At 41.4% G+C, this 17,120-nt stretch overlaps 1 protein-coding gene across 1 annotated transcript; it reads right to left on the minus strand.

Moving 5' to 3' along the window:
* Nucleotides 1-14,860: 14,860 nt before the first annotated feature.
* On the minus strand, nucleotides 14,861-15,412 carry LOC122061669. Its single transcript, XM_042625084.1, has one exon. It carries the CDS (start codon nucleotides 15,410-15,412, stop codon nucleotides 14,861-14,863), a length of 552 nt encoding a protein of 183 aa, XP_042481018.1.
* Nucleotides 15,413-17,120: the final 1,708 nt, after the last annotated feature.

Raw genomic sequence — 17,120 nt, forward strand, 5'->3', positions numbered from 1 at the left:
GCCATCTGTAAGGAGCTCTAAAGTTGTCAAATGCTCTAGGTCTTTATTGAGGACCTTGACTGTATCCATAGCTCTCTGCTCTCCTGTTTGGCCTTGCCAATTGTGGTTTTCTAGCATGTTAGTCTTATGGAATATAGATAGATTTCCTCTTCTGATTGGACCAGTCTGCATTTTATCTTTTTGTACTACTCTCTTGACATTGCCAGCAGTAGTAACATGTGCCTTTCCTCTTTGAGTATTCCTATCATTGACTTTGATAGGATTATGTACCATTCCCGCCTTGGTATTTTTGGAAGATTTCCCAACAAATCCAAGCCCAAATTTGATGTGAGTTGGTCTTTGAGCATTGATGATGTCATTAAGCTTTTTACTGCTAGGATGCTCTTTTGGAGTAGAGTCATCTTCAACATCTTCATTTTCTAAGTCTTTTCTCTCAATCTCAGTTCTCCCATAGTCTTCAACCTTAGCCTTTAATAAGGCTAGCTCATCTGCATAACCATCAAATTGTGCAAGAATCTCATATTGCTCCTCTAGTTGTGCTTTCAAAGCCACTTTCTCTAACTCAAGAGTGTTGTAGTCAATGGTCTTCTGTGAGAGTTGATACTCAAGATCATCTAAGGTCTTCCTTGACTTATTGGCTTGATCCCTCAACTCAAGAACTATTTGTTCTTACCCCTTAAGGTCTTGAGTGACCTTTTTCACTTTCTTCCTTTCTCTTTTAAGCTCTCTAAGGGCAACTGTGAGTTTAGCCTTTAGATGTGATTTTTTTATCTTCCTCTTCTTCTTCTGTAAAATCTTCCTTGCTAGAAGAATCTTCTTTGTTTTCTTTCATATCTATTGAGACCATGAACATAGCCTCATCATCTTCATCATTAGATGATTCTTTAGACTCTTCATCAGATGTGTCACTGCATTTCTTAGAAACCAAACTTTTCTTCTTGTCCTTACCTTTCTTGTATCTGTTTGAGAATAATTTTTTCTTTCCCTTGAAATGATTTTTCTTTTCACTTTCATCTTCATCACTTTCTATTTTTCCTTGGTTAGGACACTTGGCTGCAAAATGTCCAACCCTTCTATAGTTGAAGCATTTGAAAGGCAACTTGTCCTTGTATTTTCCTGTTCTCTTTTCAACTTTCTAGTGAAATGAGCTATAACCTCATCTTCACTCTCATCAGTATCCTCCACAGACTGCTTCTTCTTCTCCTTGATTTTCAAGTTTTTCATTGCCTTGAAAGCAGCTTGTTTGTCAGTGGACTTGCCCTTTTTCCATCTCATTTTAAGAGCTGTGAAAGTGCCATGCACTTGATCAAGAGTGATAGTGTCTAGGTCCTTTGCCTTTTCAATAGCTGACACCTTGGAGTCATACTTGGGCAACAAAGATCTCAGGATTTTCTGACAAACAACTGAATCCTCTAGATTGGCTCCCAGACCCCTAATAGAGTTGACCACTTCATTTACCCTGGTCATATAGGTGTCAATATTCTCTCCCTCTTGCATTAGGAGACTTTCAAACTGGCCTCTGAAGGTCTGAAGCTTTGCTTTCCTTATCTTTTCATCTCTTTCATAAATACTCTTCAGTTTTCCCCAGATATCCTTGGCTGAGTCACAATCTATTACCTTAGCCATCACACTCTTATCCAATGCTGAGAATATTGCATTCATAGCCTTTTGATTGTAACAATAAGCCTTCTTAGCTTCATTGTCAACTGGACCTCCTTCAGGTTCCTTGTACCCAATCAAAACTAATGCCCAATCATCATAACCTAGTGAACCTAGGTATGACTACTTTCTCCTCTTCCACAAGATAAAATCAGATCCATCAAACTTTGGTGCATGTCCTGAATAACCTTCACCTACCATACTGTCACTGCCACTGCCTCTGGATCACTCAGTTGTTGATCAAGCTCTCACTGAGTATCGGCTCTGATACCAATTATTGTAACCTAGCAGTCACTGAGAGGGGGGTGAATCAGTGAGTCCAATTTCAATCCCCAAAAACCTGTCCAATGTCTGGCCAAGAAAAACCTGGTATACCTGTCCCTATTTGCACACAGTCGTATGCATACTCAGCCTCTCATAGGCACTTCCAAGTGTGTACATTCATTCCATATTCCATGCACTTCAATATAAAATATAAACAATAAGCACCCACAACACATTATGAGGTTCGATAATTTACCAACATTCTCGGAGTAGTGCCTGTAAAGGCTTCGTACCTACTCAATACACTATTTTTGACTGCACCCACACCCAATTTTCTCAAGCCAAAGCTGAGAGGACACTTGCAGTGTCGATACAATATATAGCATCCACTACACGGGAGCACCCACTCCCAATGTTTAGCACCCACTAAGCACTCAATAAAGAAAACAATTAAGTTGGGCTTATATCAATGCTTTACAGTCAAGCTCTGCCTAGCATATACATTCACAACTAGCTAGTATGTTTATAGTTCATCCACAACTAACCTAACATGTGTACATTCATCCACAACTAACCCTAACATACATACATGCATATAAAGTAAATCAAAGGTTAGAGAATCTCACAACCGATTGCCTGGGATGACTGAAAACTTGTACTGACAAGTTTGGTACTTACACCTTCTCTCTCCTTGGCTTCTTGCTCTTTAAAGCAAACACATCCTTGCTTTCTTCTCTTCCTCCTTGGCTTTGATTTAATGTATCATTAACACACCTCAACCACCTCTTTTACCTCCTTTAATGGCCTATGAACATTTATCATCAAGTATTTATGTTCATTCAAGGACTAACAAAGAGGGAGAAGTTCCTCCTACCAAAACCATAGCCTTCTTTCACTCAAACTTATTTTTCTTGTATCCATAGTGTAGATCTTGAAAAAATGAAGAAGTAGCAACTTGGTTCACCCAAATCCGAGTTAAAATGAGGGAGATATGACCATTTGAAGTTGGAGCAATGAGACAGCGTGAAATTGAATCTTCGCAGGAGTGGGGTAGGCTACACCGGTGGCACACGCAACAGGGGCACAAATCTGGCCGTAGATCTCATCAAGGAGAATCTCTTAATCTAGACCGTCTGATTAAAATAACGGATAGTAAATCTCAACCACAAGATTTGAATAAGATAGTCAACTAATGATGTCAGCGGTCGGCTAGCACTTTTTGTTGTCGATCTTTGATTGGTTGCTTTTCCAGATTTTAAAGGAGCTTGTCTCTCACTCACAAAAGTGAAAGGCTTATTGACCATTGGATCCGAATCCTTCATGATGGCTTTAATTAGATCTCATGAGATCCTTAAAGTCAAAATCTTTTTAATACCTTCTATGCACGTGCGAAACACCACAACATACCTTGATAAGGTGTAGTGCCAGTGCATCAAGGATTATGCACCTAATCAATCAAATCCTACACGCAAGCATCTATCTCGTCCATGTCAGCGCATAATCTCAGTAGCCTTTGGATGGGGATCAAGCCTACGTAGTCGAATCTGGACCATCCATTTCACTTCCCTTTACACCTCTTTATTACAATTAAGCCCCTGCCTTCATATATTTCAGTGCTAAACACCCCTTATCAACTAAGACCTTCGAAACCTCAAAATTACATAAAGCCCCTCAAATTTCAAAAATAAATTCCAAAAAATCCACCCAACACCGAGAGCGTACTGATGAATTTTCGGTTTGGATTTTTGAACCGGCTTTATGGAAACACTTATAACCTTTTCATACGATATCCGATTGAGATGAAATGAAGTGCGTTGGAACCATAACTGGACGCTCTACGACTTTCCAGAAGACTCAATCATCTGACTAAGTCATGTAAAAAGACCAAAATTCCCCTATACCTTTCTAATAACGCATCTTTCTCATATAGAATCGGAATGTGAAGAAATCAGAACTGTTGGAAAGATTGGATTTTTTTTGTATTGTTACATGGAGAACACTTCCTTTAAAAAATTCATCTTCAATACTGAAACTACTCTCGACTACTACAAATGCCATAACTTCTTCATACGGTATCGGAATGCGACAAAATCAGATGCACTAGAATAGATAAATTACAATCTATATTTTTCATGAGAAACAATCTTCCAAAAATTTCATTTTCACTGCCAAAAATGCCCTCAAGAGTAAATAGGCCAATTTTACCAGTTTTGACCTAGAAAACCCTCACCACATACTAAGGATGTATCAAACCATTCCATGCATACCAAGCGGCTCTGTTATCTCATCGGTGACACTGGACACTACCATGTCATCCTTTCCATCCATGTCACCCAAACTGGCCATGTCATCACCGCCACGTGGTCGGGTTGCCAACAAGGACAACCATGAAACAACAGGGGGCATTACCCTCCTCACCCTCAAGATCTACCTGAAAGTGCGTAAAGATCTTAGTGAGTGACCGAGCATAAGGGTAGTTACCGTCAGAAGGGTGGGTTGCATGCTATTCCATAGTCTTTATAATCACGTATGGGAGGCACAGGTGAGGGAGATTCCACAGAGCAGTGTAAAGACAGTATGCTATATAGGCAGCCATACAATTCACCTGATTTCAGTGCCCAGGCAGGGGAAGCAGGTTGAACTGCACTACAACAATAACAGCCATAACCTTATCCCAACTTGATGGGGTCGGCTACAAGGATCCGATAAGGTCTAAGATGCATGTAAGAATAAGAATAGACGTTCTAAAAAAAAAAAGAGATAAAAAGAAGAAGTTAAAGCAGTAGTTAAAGTAGCATCCTTGGAACATCCCCTATATGGGGTCGGCTACACGGGTCCTTGTCCTCCACTTACCTCTATCTGCGGTCATACTAGGATCGATCCCTACCAGCTACATATCTTTTCTTATCACTTCGTCAATAGTTAATTTAGGTCTGCCTCTCCTTCTAGCTCCATGCAATTGAAACTGGTCACACTTCCTTACTGGGGCATCCATGGGTCTCTGTTGAATATGGCTATACCACCTCAATCTACTCTCGTGGAGCTTGTCCTAGATTGGAGCCACCCTTAACTCTTTTCTAATACAATCATTCCTTACTCTGTCTCTCTGGGTCTTTCCACACATCCCTCTCAACATCCTCATCTCTGCTATCACACCCCCTTCACACAGAACCGGACCGGTGACGGGTTAACTCCGGTTAACCCAAACCTGCCAGGATCATCTGATACAGTACCCAACCACAGCATACACACATCTAAGATAAACATTCAAAAGTTCAGTGGAAGACTTAATTTACTTGTAAATACCCCCAATATACTTGATACCCAAATTGTAGTATATAGATAAATACATGTGGGCCTGTAGGCATAATATTTACACAAAAAGAATAACAATTCACGTATCAAGTACACAAAAAGGGGTCATCAAAAGAATAAAAAAGTGAAACCCTGTACGGCGTCAATACTGCGGTCCCGCAGCACAGCCATTGCACGTGCAATCCGTACCTTGCTCATACTACTCGGGGACCCACCAATCCTCATCGAAAAACTCAACTGTGGGGCCCGACCCTTGATCTTCAGGCTGGTGACTTACAAAATCATCTAAAAGAGGTGCGCACGTGGGATGAGCTCACTAGCTCAGTAAGTGAAAAGAAGGACCACACAACAATCCACACAACAATCACATCCATATACACTATATGCTATGCAATTCATTTTAAATTTCATCCACCTAAACAACATTACTAAGTCTTTGGTTTGGTGCTACTACAACCAGAGTGCGCGTATGTCCCGGGTACGAGTCACAAACTCCATCCCGCGATAAGCCCATAGGGTTTTCGGAGAAGGCCCATCGTGGGTACTCAGAAAAGTAAAGCATGCTAACCACCGGCTCTCAACATAAAAGTAAATGACAGAAAGTAAAGGTGCTAACCCCAGCAATTTAAAAGCAGTACGATTGGCCCTCTTGAATATACCACTGAGGTTGCCGACCGTCCTAATGACCAGCCGGACGTATGTCTAACCGCCATAGTGACCCGACGACCACGACCACTGCTTCCCCCCAAGTGATAACCCAACACCTCAATCCCTGTTGGGAAGGGTCGTAGCACGGGAAGATGATAATCCTAAACCACATGCTCCTATATGACATAGTACGATTGTATAGTGCCATCGTGTCCCATTCCATGGGCCACCAATGCACTCGTTTTCAAGCTGACTACGGCATCTAGTCTAATAATACATTATGCACAGTGATCCCATCATTCATCACATAAGCACATCAATCAGTTAGCATTGAGAATGTAAAACACAACACACATGTCATAATCATATGAGGATGACTAAGCTAAGCATAATTTACATGATGACATGACTAGTCTAGATACAATTGAATGATGCCAAATAAGCCTTAAAATAAAGTCAAACATCCTCTCCCCACTTACTTGTTGTGTACAAAGACTCACGCCCGGTACGGGTGAGATCCGGTGTGAGAAACGTAAATTTTTGTAAACCTATCATAAGTGAATGGGGTTAGCATTTCACCACCTTGGGGTAAAAAATAACAAGATTTGATGGTTAAATCATGTTTAAAATCATAAAAGAGGTTATCCATCCATTTTGGGTCCATTCGGACACAAAAATCACGTTGGGGGCCTCTCGGGTGGGTCGGACAGCCCACCTGTCACGGCCCACCGATCTTCTCAGGCGGGCTATTCGGCCCACCGATCTCGACCGGCCGATATTCTCAGCTGGGTTATTCGGCCTGCCTCTCCTGGCCCACCGGTCCCAGTCGAGGGCCTGCCTTCTCAGGCGGGTGCCCTCAGGCGGGCTGTTCAGCCCGCCGGTCCCGACCCACCTAAGTGGGTAAAAAATTACCTTCTTCCTCGAAACTTTCCCCAACCTTTGAGAAATCAAATAAGGCTTTTTCAATCACATTTTCTACACATCCAAGGTCTTATAAGATGATTCTAACCTAGATCTAAGTTAGATTTAAGGATTGAAAAGCCATCTTACCTTCTTTGCTCAAGAACTCTTTCAAACCCCAATATCACTTCTTAGCTCAAGAAATCACCAATGCTTCTCAAATCTTGTAAATGCTTCTTCAAATCCTTCAAAACCAACACAGAGACCATCTATTAAACCTTAGATTGATCATCTCAAGTGGGATTTACAAGATCTCAAGGAACTCTACCCAAATCAAGGGTTTTACTTAGGTTTGGTGAAAGTTTAAGAAGCCTAGCTTTTGCTCACCTCCAATCGTAGATCTCGTGTTGGGGATCACTCTTCCGACATCGGAATGGGAAGATCAAATCTTGGCGCCACTTAAATCCATTTCTTCCTCCTCTTCCTTCCCCTTTCTTCTTCTTCGTTCTCTTTTCTCCCTTCTTTTCTCTCTCCTCTTTACTCTTCTCACCAACTCTATAGTGTAATAATGAGAAAATAAAAAACACAATAAATGTTATTTATACTTTTTAAAATATCTAGTAACCACATGGGCGGGTAACTCAGGTGGGCGGATGCGCCCACTTGTGACCACCCACCTGAGAGCCGAAAATTAGCCAACAAGTGGGATTTTTGATGGAATTCGACTCTTGGCATGTATCTCACTCTCGGCACAAGGTATATTATACGTATGCACTTTAGGATACGGCTACATACTAGCATTACCCATACATGGCCTTATGATATGTGCATGTGCATGGCTTGGGTACACCCGTCACCTCTAGCACTGACTCGGACTTATCTGGCCAACTTGTGTTCAAAGTCACCCTTGCCATCATGGTCCATAAGGAACCCACCTTAACCCTCTCTAGTTCGGGTCCTGCATGGTTAAACCGGGTCAACGGGGTAATTAGACCAAGTTTAAAAAGTAGGGTATCACATTTACCCCCCCTTTTTGAAAATTTTGTCCTCAAAATTGGTGTACTTGGTTGATCCAAAAGATGAGGGTACTTGGCTTGGATTTCATCATCTTTCTCCCAAGATGCTTCTTCAAGTGAATGATTAGCCCATCGCACCTTTACGAAGGAAATGGAGCGGTTGCGAAGGGTGTTCACATTTCGGTCCAAGATTTCAGCTGGCTGCTCCGTATAGGTCATATCAGTTTCTAGATATTATGGTTCCATGGGTAATACATGCGATGGATCTTGAACGTATCGCTTCAGCATGGATACATGGAATACATTATGAACATTCCCGAGAGAAGGTGGCAGAGCAAGCATGTAGGCTATTGAGCCAACCCGAGTTAAAATCTCAAATGGGCCAATGTATCTCGGGCTCAACTTACCCTTTCTATGGAATCTTTACAACCCTTTAGTAGGAGAAATCTTGAGAAACACCTTTTCTCCTGCTTGAAACTCAATGTCTTTCCTGCGGTTGTCTGCATAGCTCTTTTGACGTGACTGAGCTGCCTTAATCCTTTCTCGAAGAACATCGACCTTGTCACAAGTCATCTGTATCATTTCAGGTCCTAACATTCAGTGTTCGCCTACCTCATTCCAATACAGAGGAGTTCTACACTTTCTACCATATAATGCCTCATATGGAGCCATCCCAATTGTAGCTTGGTAACTGTTGTTATAGGCAAACTCCATAAGGGGTATATATTCTTCCCAACTACCACACATTTCCATTGCACATGCCCTGAGCATGTCTTCTAATATCTGTATGGTTCGCTCCGACTGACCATCAGTCTGTGGGTGGAAAGTAGTATTCAAATTCAATTGTGATCCCAAAGCATGCTGGAAGCTTTTCAAAAATATGGAAGTGAACCTTGGGTCCCTATCTGACACAATGCTCACTAGCACTCCATGCAAGCGCACTATGTTATCCATATAAAGTTGTACTAACTTGGCTATAGAGAACTTGGTCTTGATGGGAATGAAATGAGCAGTTTTAGTAAGCCGATCAACTGTCACCCATATCGCATCCATCCCCTTAGGTGTGCATGGTAGTCCGGTGACAAAGTCCATTGTAATCCTATCCCACTTCCAGTCTGGTACTGGGAGTGGCTGAAGAGTACCATAAGGTCGATGCCTCTCAGCTTTTACTTTTTGGCATGTAAGACAAGTCGCCACATATAGGGCTATTGTGATTCTCATGCTTGGCTACCAGTAATTTTGTTTAAGGTCTTTATACATCTTTGTACTTCCTGGGTGGAGTGAGTACTCGGAGCTATGTGCTTCCTACACTCTCTTGTCTTGTATCTCCAAATCATCAGGCACACATAACCTACCTCAAAACAATAATGCCCCATCGCTGGCTAAAACAAAATCAGGGTCGTTCATGGTTTGATCTTGAATCTTAATTCTGATTCGTTGCAACTCAGGATCCAAAGGTTGTTTCATTATCACCTCTTACCTAATAGACGGATGCACTTGTAGAGCTGTCAGGGATACAGTCAACCATTCAAGGTTTTCTAGTTGATGTTCAAGCTCTAAGGTTGCTCCTTCATATAAGAGGGTTTCATCCATTAGCATTGCCTCTTGTACGAGTAGTGGGCTGACTGCTAAGTATGAGAGTGACACAGTCTATGCCTTCTGACTCAACGCATCTGCCACTACATTAGCCTTGCCAGGATGATACTGAATGTCACAGTCATAATCCTTCATGAGCTCAAGCCATCTCCTCTGCCTCATGTTAAAATCTTTTTGGGTGAAAAAGTACTTAAGGCTTTTGTGATCACTGTATATCTCGCACTTCTCCCAATACAAATAATGTCGCCAAATCTTTAGGGCAAAAATGACTGCGGCTAGTTCCAAGTCATGAGTGGGGTAGTTCTTCTCATATTCCTTTAGTTGTCAGGATGCATACGCTATCACCTTACCACGTTGCATGAGAACACAACCCAACCCAACCTTAGAAGCGTCAGTGTAGACTGTCATTCCACCTGTGCCTTCAGGGATGGTCAACACAGGGGCCGACACCAACCTTTTCTTCAATTCCTGAAAACTCTTCTCGCATTCCTCTACCCATTCAAATTTCACACCCTTTTTGGTTAACTTAGTCATTGGTGCTGAGATCCGAGCAAAATTCTCAATGAAGCGCCGGTAGTACCCAGCCAAACCTAAGAAACTTCTAATTTCAGTGACGTTCTTAGGACTTTCCCACTCTACTATTGCTTTCACCTTATCAGGATCCACCTCAATTCTGGCCTTAGACACTACGTGTCCTAGGAATCCAACTTGCTCAAGCCAAAATTCATATTTACTATATTTGACAAACAATTGTTGTTCTCGCAGCCTCTGTAATACCATCCTCAAGTGTTGAGTGTGCTCCTCTTCTATCTTAGAGTAGATCAAGATGTCATCAATAAAAATAATTACCCATTTATCGAGGACATCATGAAATACTCGATTCATTAAATCCATGAATGTTGTCGGTGCATTGGTTAACCCAAAAGATAACACTAGGAACTCATAATGACCATACCGAGTCCTGAACGGTGTCTTAGGTATGTCGCCGCTCTTTATCTTGAGCTGATAATAGCCTAATCTAAGGTCTATCTTTGAAAATACCTTTGCACCTTGTAGTTGGTCAAACAAATCATCAATGCGTGGCAATGGATACCGGTTCTTAATGGTTAGCTTATTCAATTCCCGGTAATCGATGCACATACGCAAGCTGCCATCCTTCTTCTTAACAAACAATACTGGGGCACCCCAAGGTGAAACACTTGGGCAAATAAACCCCTTCTCCAATAATTCTTGCAACTGCATCTGTAACTCCTTCAATTCGGCTGGTGCCATCCTGTATGGAGCTTTAGACACTGGAGCTGCTCCAGGAATCAAGTCTATGGCAAATTCTAACTCTCTATCAGGTGGTAGATGCATCATATCATCTGGAAAGACGTCGGGAAATTCTTTAACCACCTTTACCTCTTCTAGAGGTGTAACCTTTGCATCAACATCAAGTACCGATGCTAAGTAACCCTGACATCCACTTTCCAATAACTTTACCGCTTGAAGAGCAGAGACGAGGACCCTTCTAGCTTGTTTCATTTTATCTGCTTAGTACACCAATTCTTTTTCTTCATCATCTGTCACCCTAATTAACTTTTCGACACACATCACATTAGCTCGATGGGCCGACAACCAATCCATGCCCAGTATAACGTCAAAATTCTGTATGTTGAATTTAATGAGTTGTGCATCCAATTTCTTCCCACTGATTTCCACTAGGCACAACCCATACACCTCCTTCAACTGTGTAACTTTGCCGGGCGTATGTCTAACCGCCATAGTGACCCGACAACCGTGACCACTGCTTCCCCCTAAGTGATAACCCAATACCTCAACCCCTATTGGGAAGGATCGTAGCACGGGAAGATGATAATCCTAAATCGCATGCTCCTATATGACATAGTACGATTGCATAGTACCACCGCATCCCATTCCACGGGCAACCAATGCACTCGTTTCCACGCCGACTACGGCATCTAGTCCAATAATGCATCATGCACAGTGATCCTATCATTCATCATATAAGCACATCAATCATTTAACATTGAGAATGTAAAACACAACACACATGTCACAATCATATGAGGATGACTAAGCTACGCATAATTTACATAATGAAATAACTAGTCTAGATACAATTGAATGATGCCAAACAAGCCTTAAAATAAAATCAAATGTCCTCTCCCCACTTACTTGTTGTGTACAAAGACTCATGCCCGGTACGGGTGAGATCCGGTGTGAGAAACATAAATTTTTGTGAACCTATCATAAGTGAATGGGGTTAGTATTTCACCACCTTGGGGTTAAAACTAACAATATTTGATGGTTAAATCATATTTAAAATCATAAAAGAAGGTTGTCCATCCGTTTTGGATCCATTCGGACACAAAAATCAAGTTGGAGGCCTCTCGGGTGGGTCGGACAGCCCACCTGTCATGGCCCACCTGCCTTATTAGGTGGGCGGGCTGGCCCACCGGTCCCAGCCGAGGGCCTGCCTTTTTAGGCGGGTGCCCTCAGGTGGGCTATTCGGCCCACCTTAGAGGGCGAAAAATTGCCTTCTTCCTTGAAACTTTCCCCAACCTTTGGGAAATCAAATAGAGCTTTTCCAATCACATTTTCCACACATCCAAGGTCTTATAAGATGATTCTTACCTAGATCTAAGTTAGATTTAAGGATTGAAAAGCCATCTTACCTTCTTTGCTCAAGAACTCTTTCAAAACCCAATATCACTTCTTAGCTCAAGAAATCACCAATGCTTCTCAAATCTTGTAAACGCTTCTTCAAATCCTTCAAAACCAACACATAGACCATCTATTAAACCTTAGATTCATCATCTCAACTGGGATTTACAAGATCTCAAGGAACTCTACCCAAATCAAGGGTTTTACTTAGGTTTGGTGAAAGTTTAAGAAGCATAACTTTTGCTCACCTCCAATCGTAGATCTCGTGTTGGGGATCACTCTTCCGACGTCAGAATGGGAAGATCAAACCTTGGCGCCACTTAAATCCATTTCTTCCTCCTCTTCCTTCCCCTTTCTTCTTCTTCGTTCTCTTTTCTCCCTTCTTTTCTCTCCTCTTTACTCTTCTCACCAACTCTATAGTGTAATAATGAGAAAATGAAAAACACAATAAATGTTATTTATACTTTTTAAAATATCTAGTAACCACATGGGTGGGTCACTCAGGTGGGTGGATGCGCCCGCCTGTGACCACCCACCTGAGAGCCAAAAATTAGCCAACAAGTGGAATTTTTGATGGAATTCGACTCTCGGCATGTATCTCACTCTCGGCATAAGGTATATTATACGTATGCACTTTAGGATATGGCTACATACCTGCATTACCCGTAGATGGCCTTATGATACGTGCATGTGCATGGCTTGGGTACACCCGTCTCCTCTGGCACTGACTCGGACTTGTCTGGCCAACCTGTGTTCAAAGTCACCCTTGCCATCATGGTCCATAAGGAACCCGCTTAACTCTCTCTGGTTCAGGTCCTGCATAGTTAAACCGGGTCAACCGGGTAATTAGACCAGGTTTAAAAAGTAGGGTATCGCATCTGCTATACCCAATTTATTCAAATTGGTCTTCTTGATTTCCCAATACTCTGCCCATATATCATCGCTGGACGTATTATTGTCCTGTAGAATATTTCCTTGAGTTTAACAGGTATGTGTTTATCACATAGCACTTCCTAGGCACTTCTCCACTTCATCCATCCCACTTTAATTTTGTGGGAGACATCATTTTCTATATTACCCTCTTTGCTAATAATTGACCCCAGATATTTAAAATAGTCATTTTGTGGTATTTCTCACCCCTCAAGTTTCACCACTTCCTCACGTCTCATAGTTTGGCTAAATGGGCACATCATATACTCTGTCTTTGTTCTGCTTATCCTAAAACCTCTTGATTCAAAGCTTGATCTCCATAGCTCCAGTTTAGTATTAATCCCTTCCACAGTCTCATCTATCAAAACAATATCATCAGTGAATAGCATACCCCATGGGACCTGGTCTTGGATGTGCTTGGTTAGATCATTCATGATGAGGGCAAACAGATATAGGCTCAAAGCTGATCCTTAGTGTAACCCAATTATAATTGGAAATTCATTACTTTAACCTTTTATAGTTTTGACACTTGTCACCACTCCCTCATACATGTCCTTAATTATATCCACATAATTTAAAGAACCCCTCACCTTCCCTAAGACATGCCAAATAAGATCTCTTGGTACTCTATCCTATGCTTTCTCAACGTCAATAAAGACCATATGGAGGTCTTTTTTGTGAGCTTTAAATACTTCCATAAGTCTTCTTAGGAGGTAGATAGCTTCTGTTGTGGACCTCCCTGGCATAAAACCAAATTGATTCTCAGTTATAGTAGTTTCTTCTCTGAGGTGGCCTTCAATAACATTTTCCCATAGTTTCATAGTATGACTTATTAGTTTTATGCCTGTATAGTTATTGCAGTTCTGGATATCGCCTTTGTTTTTATAAATAGGAACCAAAATGCTTCTCCTCCAATCATCTGGCATTTTCTCGGTACTCAGAATCTTATTAAACAGCTTGATTAGCCATGATATTCTTAGTACTCCTAGGCACTTCCATACTTCAATTGGGATCTCATCTGGGCCTAGTATTTTACCTGCTTTCATCTTTCGTAGGGCCTCTTTAACTTCATTCACACCAACATGTTGTAGTTGTCTATGAGGAGGGTTAGCGTGATGTCTATCACCGTCTAATTCCGGGCCCATCTTATCAGTCAAGGCCTCTTCATTTAATAGGTTGTAAAAATAATCACCCCATCTCTTCATAATGTCCTCATTCCCTACCAGTATTCTACCATAATCACTTTTAATGCATCTAACACGGTCAATATCTCTACTCATCCTTTCCCTTATTATGGCTATTCTATAGATCTCTTTTTCTCCTTCTCTTGTATCAAGGTTATCATAGAGGTTATTTTATTTCTTTGCCCTTACTTTCCCCACAGTCTTCTTAGCTTCATTCCTGGGTAAGTAATATCTTACTTTATCTTCTACCTCGTTGCTCCTTTGCTAAGTCTTAAAATAATCTTTCTTAGATTTAATGGTAACCTGGACCTCCTCATCCCACCACCAAGTTTCTCTAGAAGTTCGGCCCCAACCCTTTGATACCCCTAGCACTTCTTTAGCCACATTCTTGATACAGGTCGTCATCTCAATCCACATCTCATTAACATCTCCGTCAAAATCCCACTTTCTCTGTGGAACCACTTTAGCAGTAAAATATTTTAATAGCCCTCCTTGTAGTTGCTCCCATTTTATCTTAGGAAAGATCTATTGTGTCTTCTTGCATTTCAGCTTTCCTAGGTACATATCCAAGATCACCAGTCGATGTTGAGCAGTTAGGCTCTCTCTAGGTATAACCTTACAGTCTTTACATAACATTCTGTCAGATCTTCTCGTGAGGAAGAAATCAATTTGACTTGCGTGCTATCCACTTTTGTCGGTAATTAAATGTTCCTCCCTTTTCTCAAAAAAGGTATTTGCAATGCAAAAGTCATACGATGTTGCAAAGTCCAACACTAAGATCCCCTCTACATTCCTCTCTCTAACTCCGAATCCACCATGTATCTCTTCATAGCCTCTACAATCCTTGCCCACATGCCCGTTAAGGTCTCCTCCGATAATAATTTTCTCTCCCCATCCAATACCTTGTACCAAGTCATCCATGTGTTCCCAAAATAGTAGTTTAACACTCTCATCTAGTCCTGCTTGGGGCGCATAAGCGCTAGCTATATTGATGGTCTCACCGTCTAGCATAAGTTTAAGAGCGATGATCCTGCTTCCAAATATTTTAACATCCACCACTTCATTTTTAAGGTCTCTATCCACTACTAGGCCCACTCCACCTCTTCCGCTTTCATCACCCATGTACCATAGTTTGAAGTCATCTATTCCCTTTGCTTTGTTACCTTTCCATCTTGTCTTTTGAATACATGCAACATTAATCCGACTTCTCCGCATAACATCTATTAACTCCATGCTTTTGCTCATCAGTGAGCCAATGTTCCAAGATTCCAATCTATTACACACAACGTTAGTACTGAAGGGCATGATAAAAAAATGTGTATAGGTAATAAAAAAATAGAAATTATAAAGTCATAGAAAAGTAGGATCCATGCAAAAGAGATTGGCTGAATTAAATAAGGTGCCAGCTGCCTACCTGATGCACCTATAGTATAGGTGCAGAAATATATAGAGTTATAAAAATAATATGAGTAAAGAGAAAGAGATAATAAAGAAAAAAACTAGTCTAGAGATGATATGTAGAGTAGCTGTATGCAAAGGTGCAAGTAAATGAGATACACAAGAGTGCTTATACTATTGACTATATCATTGGGATAATCCAAAATGCTTATATAACATATGCTAGCGATTAGCAATAAACAACTATTGTGAAGAGATATAGACAGCTATGACAACTATAACTTTCAAACAAGACTATAATAGCCCAATAAAAAAAGACAAGATTCAGTTCTACCAAACAGAGTAAGGTATACTAACAAACATATAGAAAGTGGGCATGGCATAATACATTAAGATAAAGCATATGCAGTGCACTAGTCGATACTAGAATAGTTGACATATACTATGCTAACAAAATGGGCACATGCAATGATAATAGACCATGCAACCAGTTTTGCTATTATTTTAATTTAATTTATTATTATTTTTATAAATATTCTCAGCTTTGCTTGGGTCACACTACTATTAGAGACACCTGAATACTGGCTATAAATAACTAAATACAAATCAAACTACCTAAACAGATAATAAGGAAATAGCAGGAAATAAAAGTAGCTTCCCTTACTGCCCACAGTTATAGATTGTTGCTGAGTAGCCCACCTAGTCAGACAGTCGCAACTCAAACTCAGAGATGAGTGGTAGCAGCGGTGAGTGGTGTGGTTCAAAACTCAAGAATCGGCTTTGGAGAGAAGGGCTAGGAGAGGCTCACGGTGTCTGAGATGCATGGGTAAGGGTGAGGGTAAAGGTAGGGGCAGGGTTCTTAGAGATGATAATAGGCAAAGAAGAGCTCATGGGGGGTAGGAGAGAGAGAGAGAGAGGAGAAGTAGAAGGATGTTGGGAGAAACTCAGATGGGGAAGGATTCAAGCTATAATCGATGGTAGAGAGGGGGTTAATCAAGGATATAGGTTTTTGAAAATCTCAAAGAAGAGAAATAGTCAGGATGGGAGAGTCGTTGTAAGAGACAAATGAAGGGATAGTGGTTTGGTCGAGTTAATCAGAGGTGTGGTTGTGGCAAAGTCTAAGTAATCTGGTGGAGAAATCAGGCGAACAACTAGGGTAGGTAAAGAGTCGGGAAAGGAGAGATCGGAAGAAGAGAGGATGAATCGGGAGAGAGGAGGGGTGTTAGGGGTGAGGAATAAACCTTACCTGAACCTAGCCGCTGCCGCCACTGAGATGGGGATGGGGAGGTGGTCGCCAGTGAGCTTGTTGCAACAAGAATTCTAAAGAGCCATTAGAGAGGTTGCCGGTGAGCTGTTAGAGTGCAAGTTGAACTGCACTAAATGGCTGAAAACTCGGACCTCAACAAGAAAGGTTGTCTTGGACTCTGATGGATAGTGCTGCCACAAATGGTTATGTAGACATGCTTCTGGAGGGTCTCACTCCTATGAGGACCCAAGGCCTTAGCCCTAGGAGGGCAGTAGTACCAAGTACCCTCCATGGAGA

This window comes from Macadamia integrifolia, chromosome 14 (assembly GCF_013358625.1).
Source record: "Macadamia integrifolia cultivar HAES 741 chromosome 14, SCU_Mint_v3, whole genome shotgun sequence".
NCBI classification, from domain to species: domain Eukaryota; kingdom Viridiplantae; phylum Streptophyta; class Magnoliopsida; order Proteales; family Proteaceae; genus Macadamia; species Macadamia integrifolia.

Coding starts and splice junctions, on each gene's coding strand:
- LOC122061669 (XM_042625084.1), bottom strand. CDS start 15,412: ATGGAGTTAATAGATGTTATGCGGAGAAGTCGGATTAATGTTGCATGT.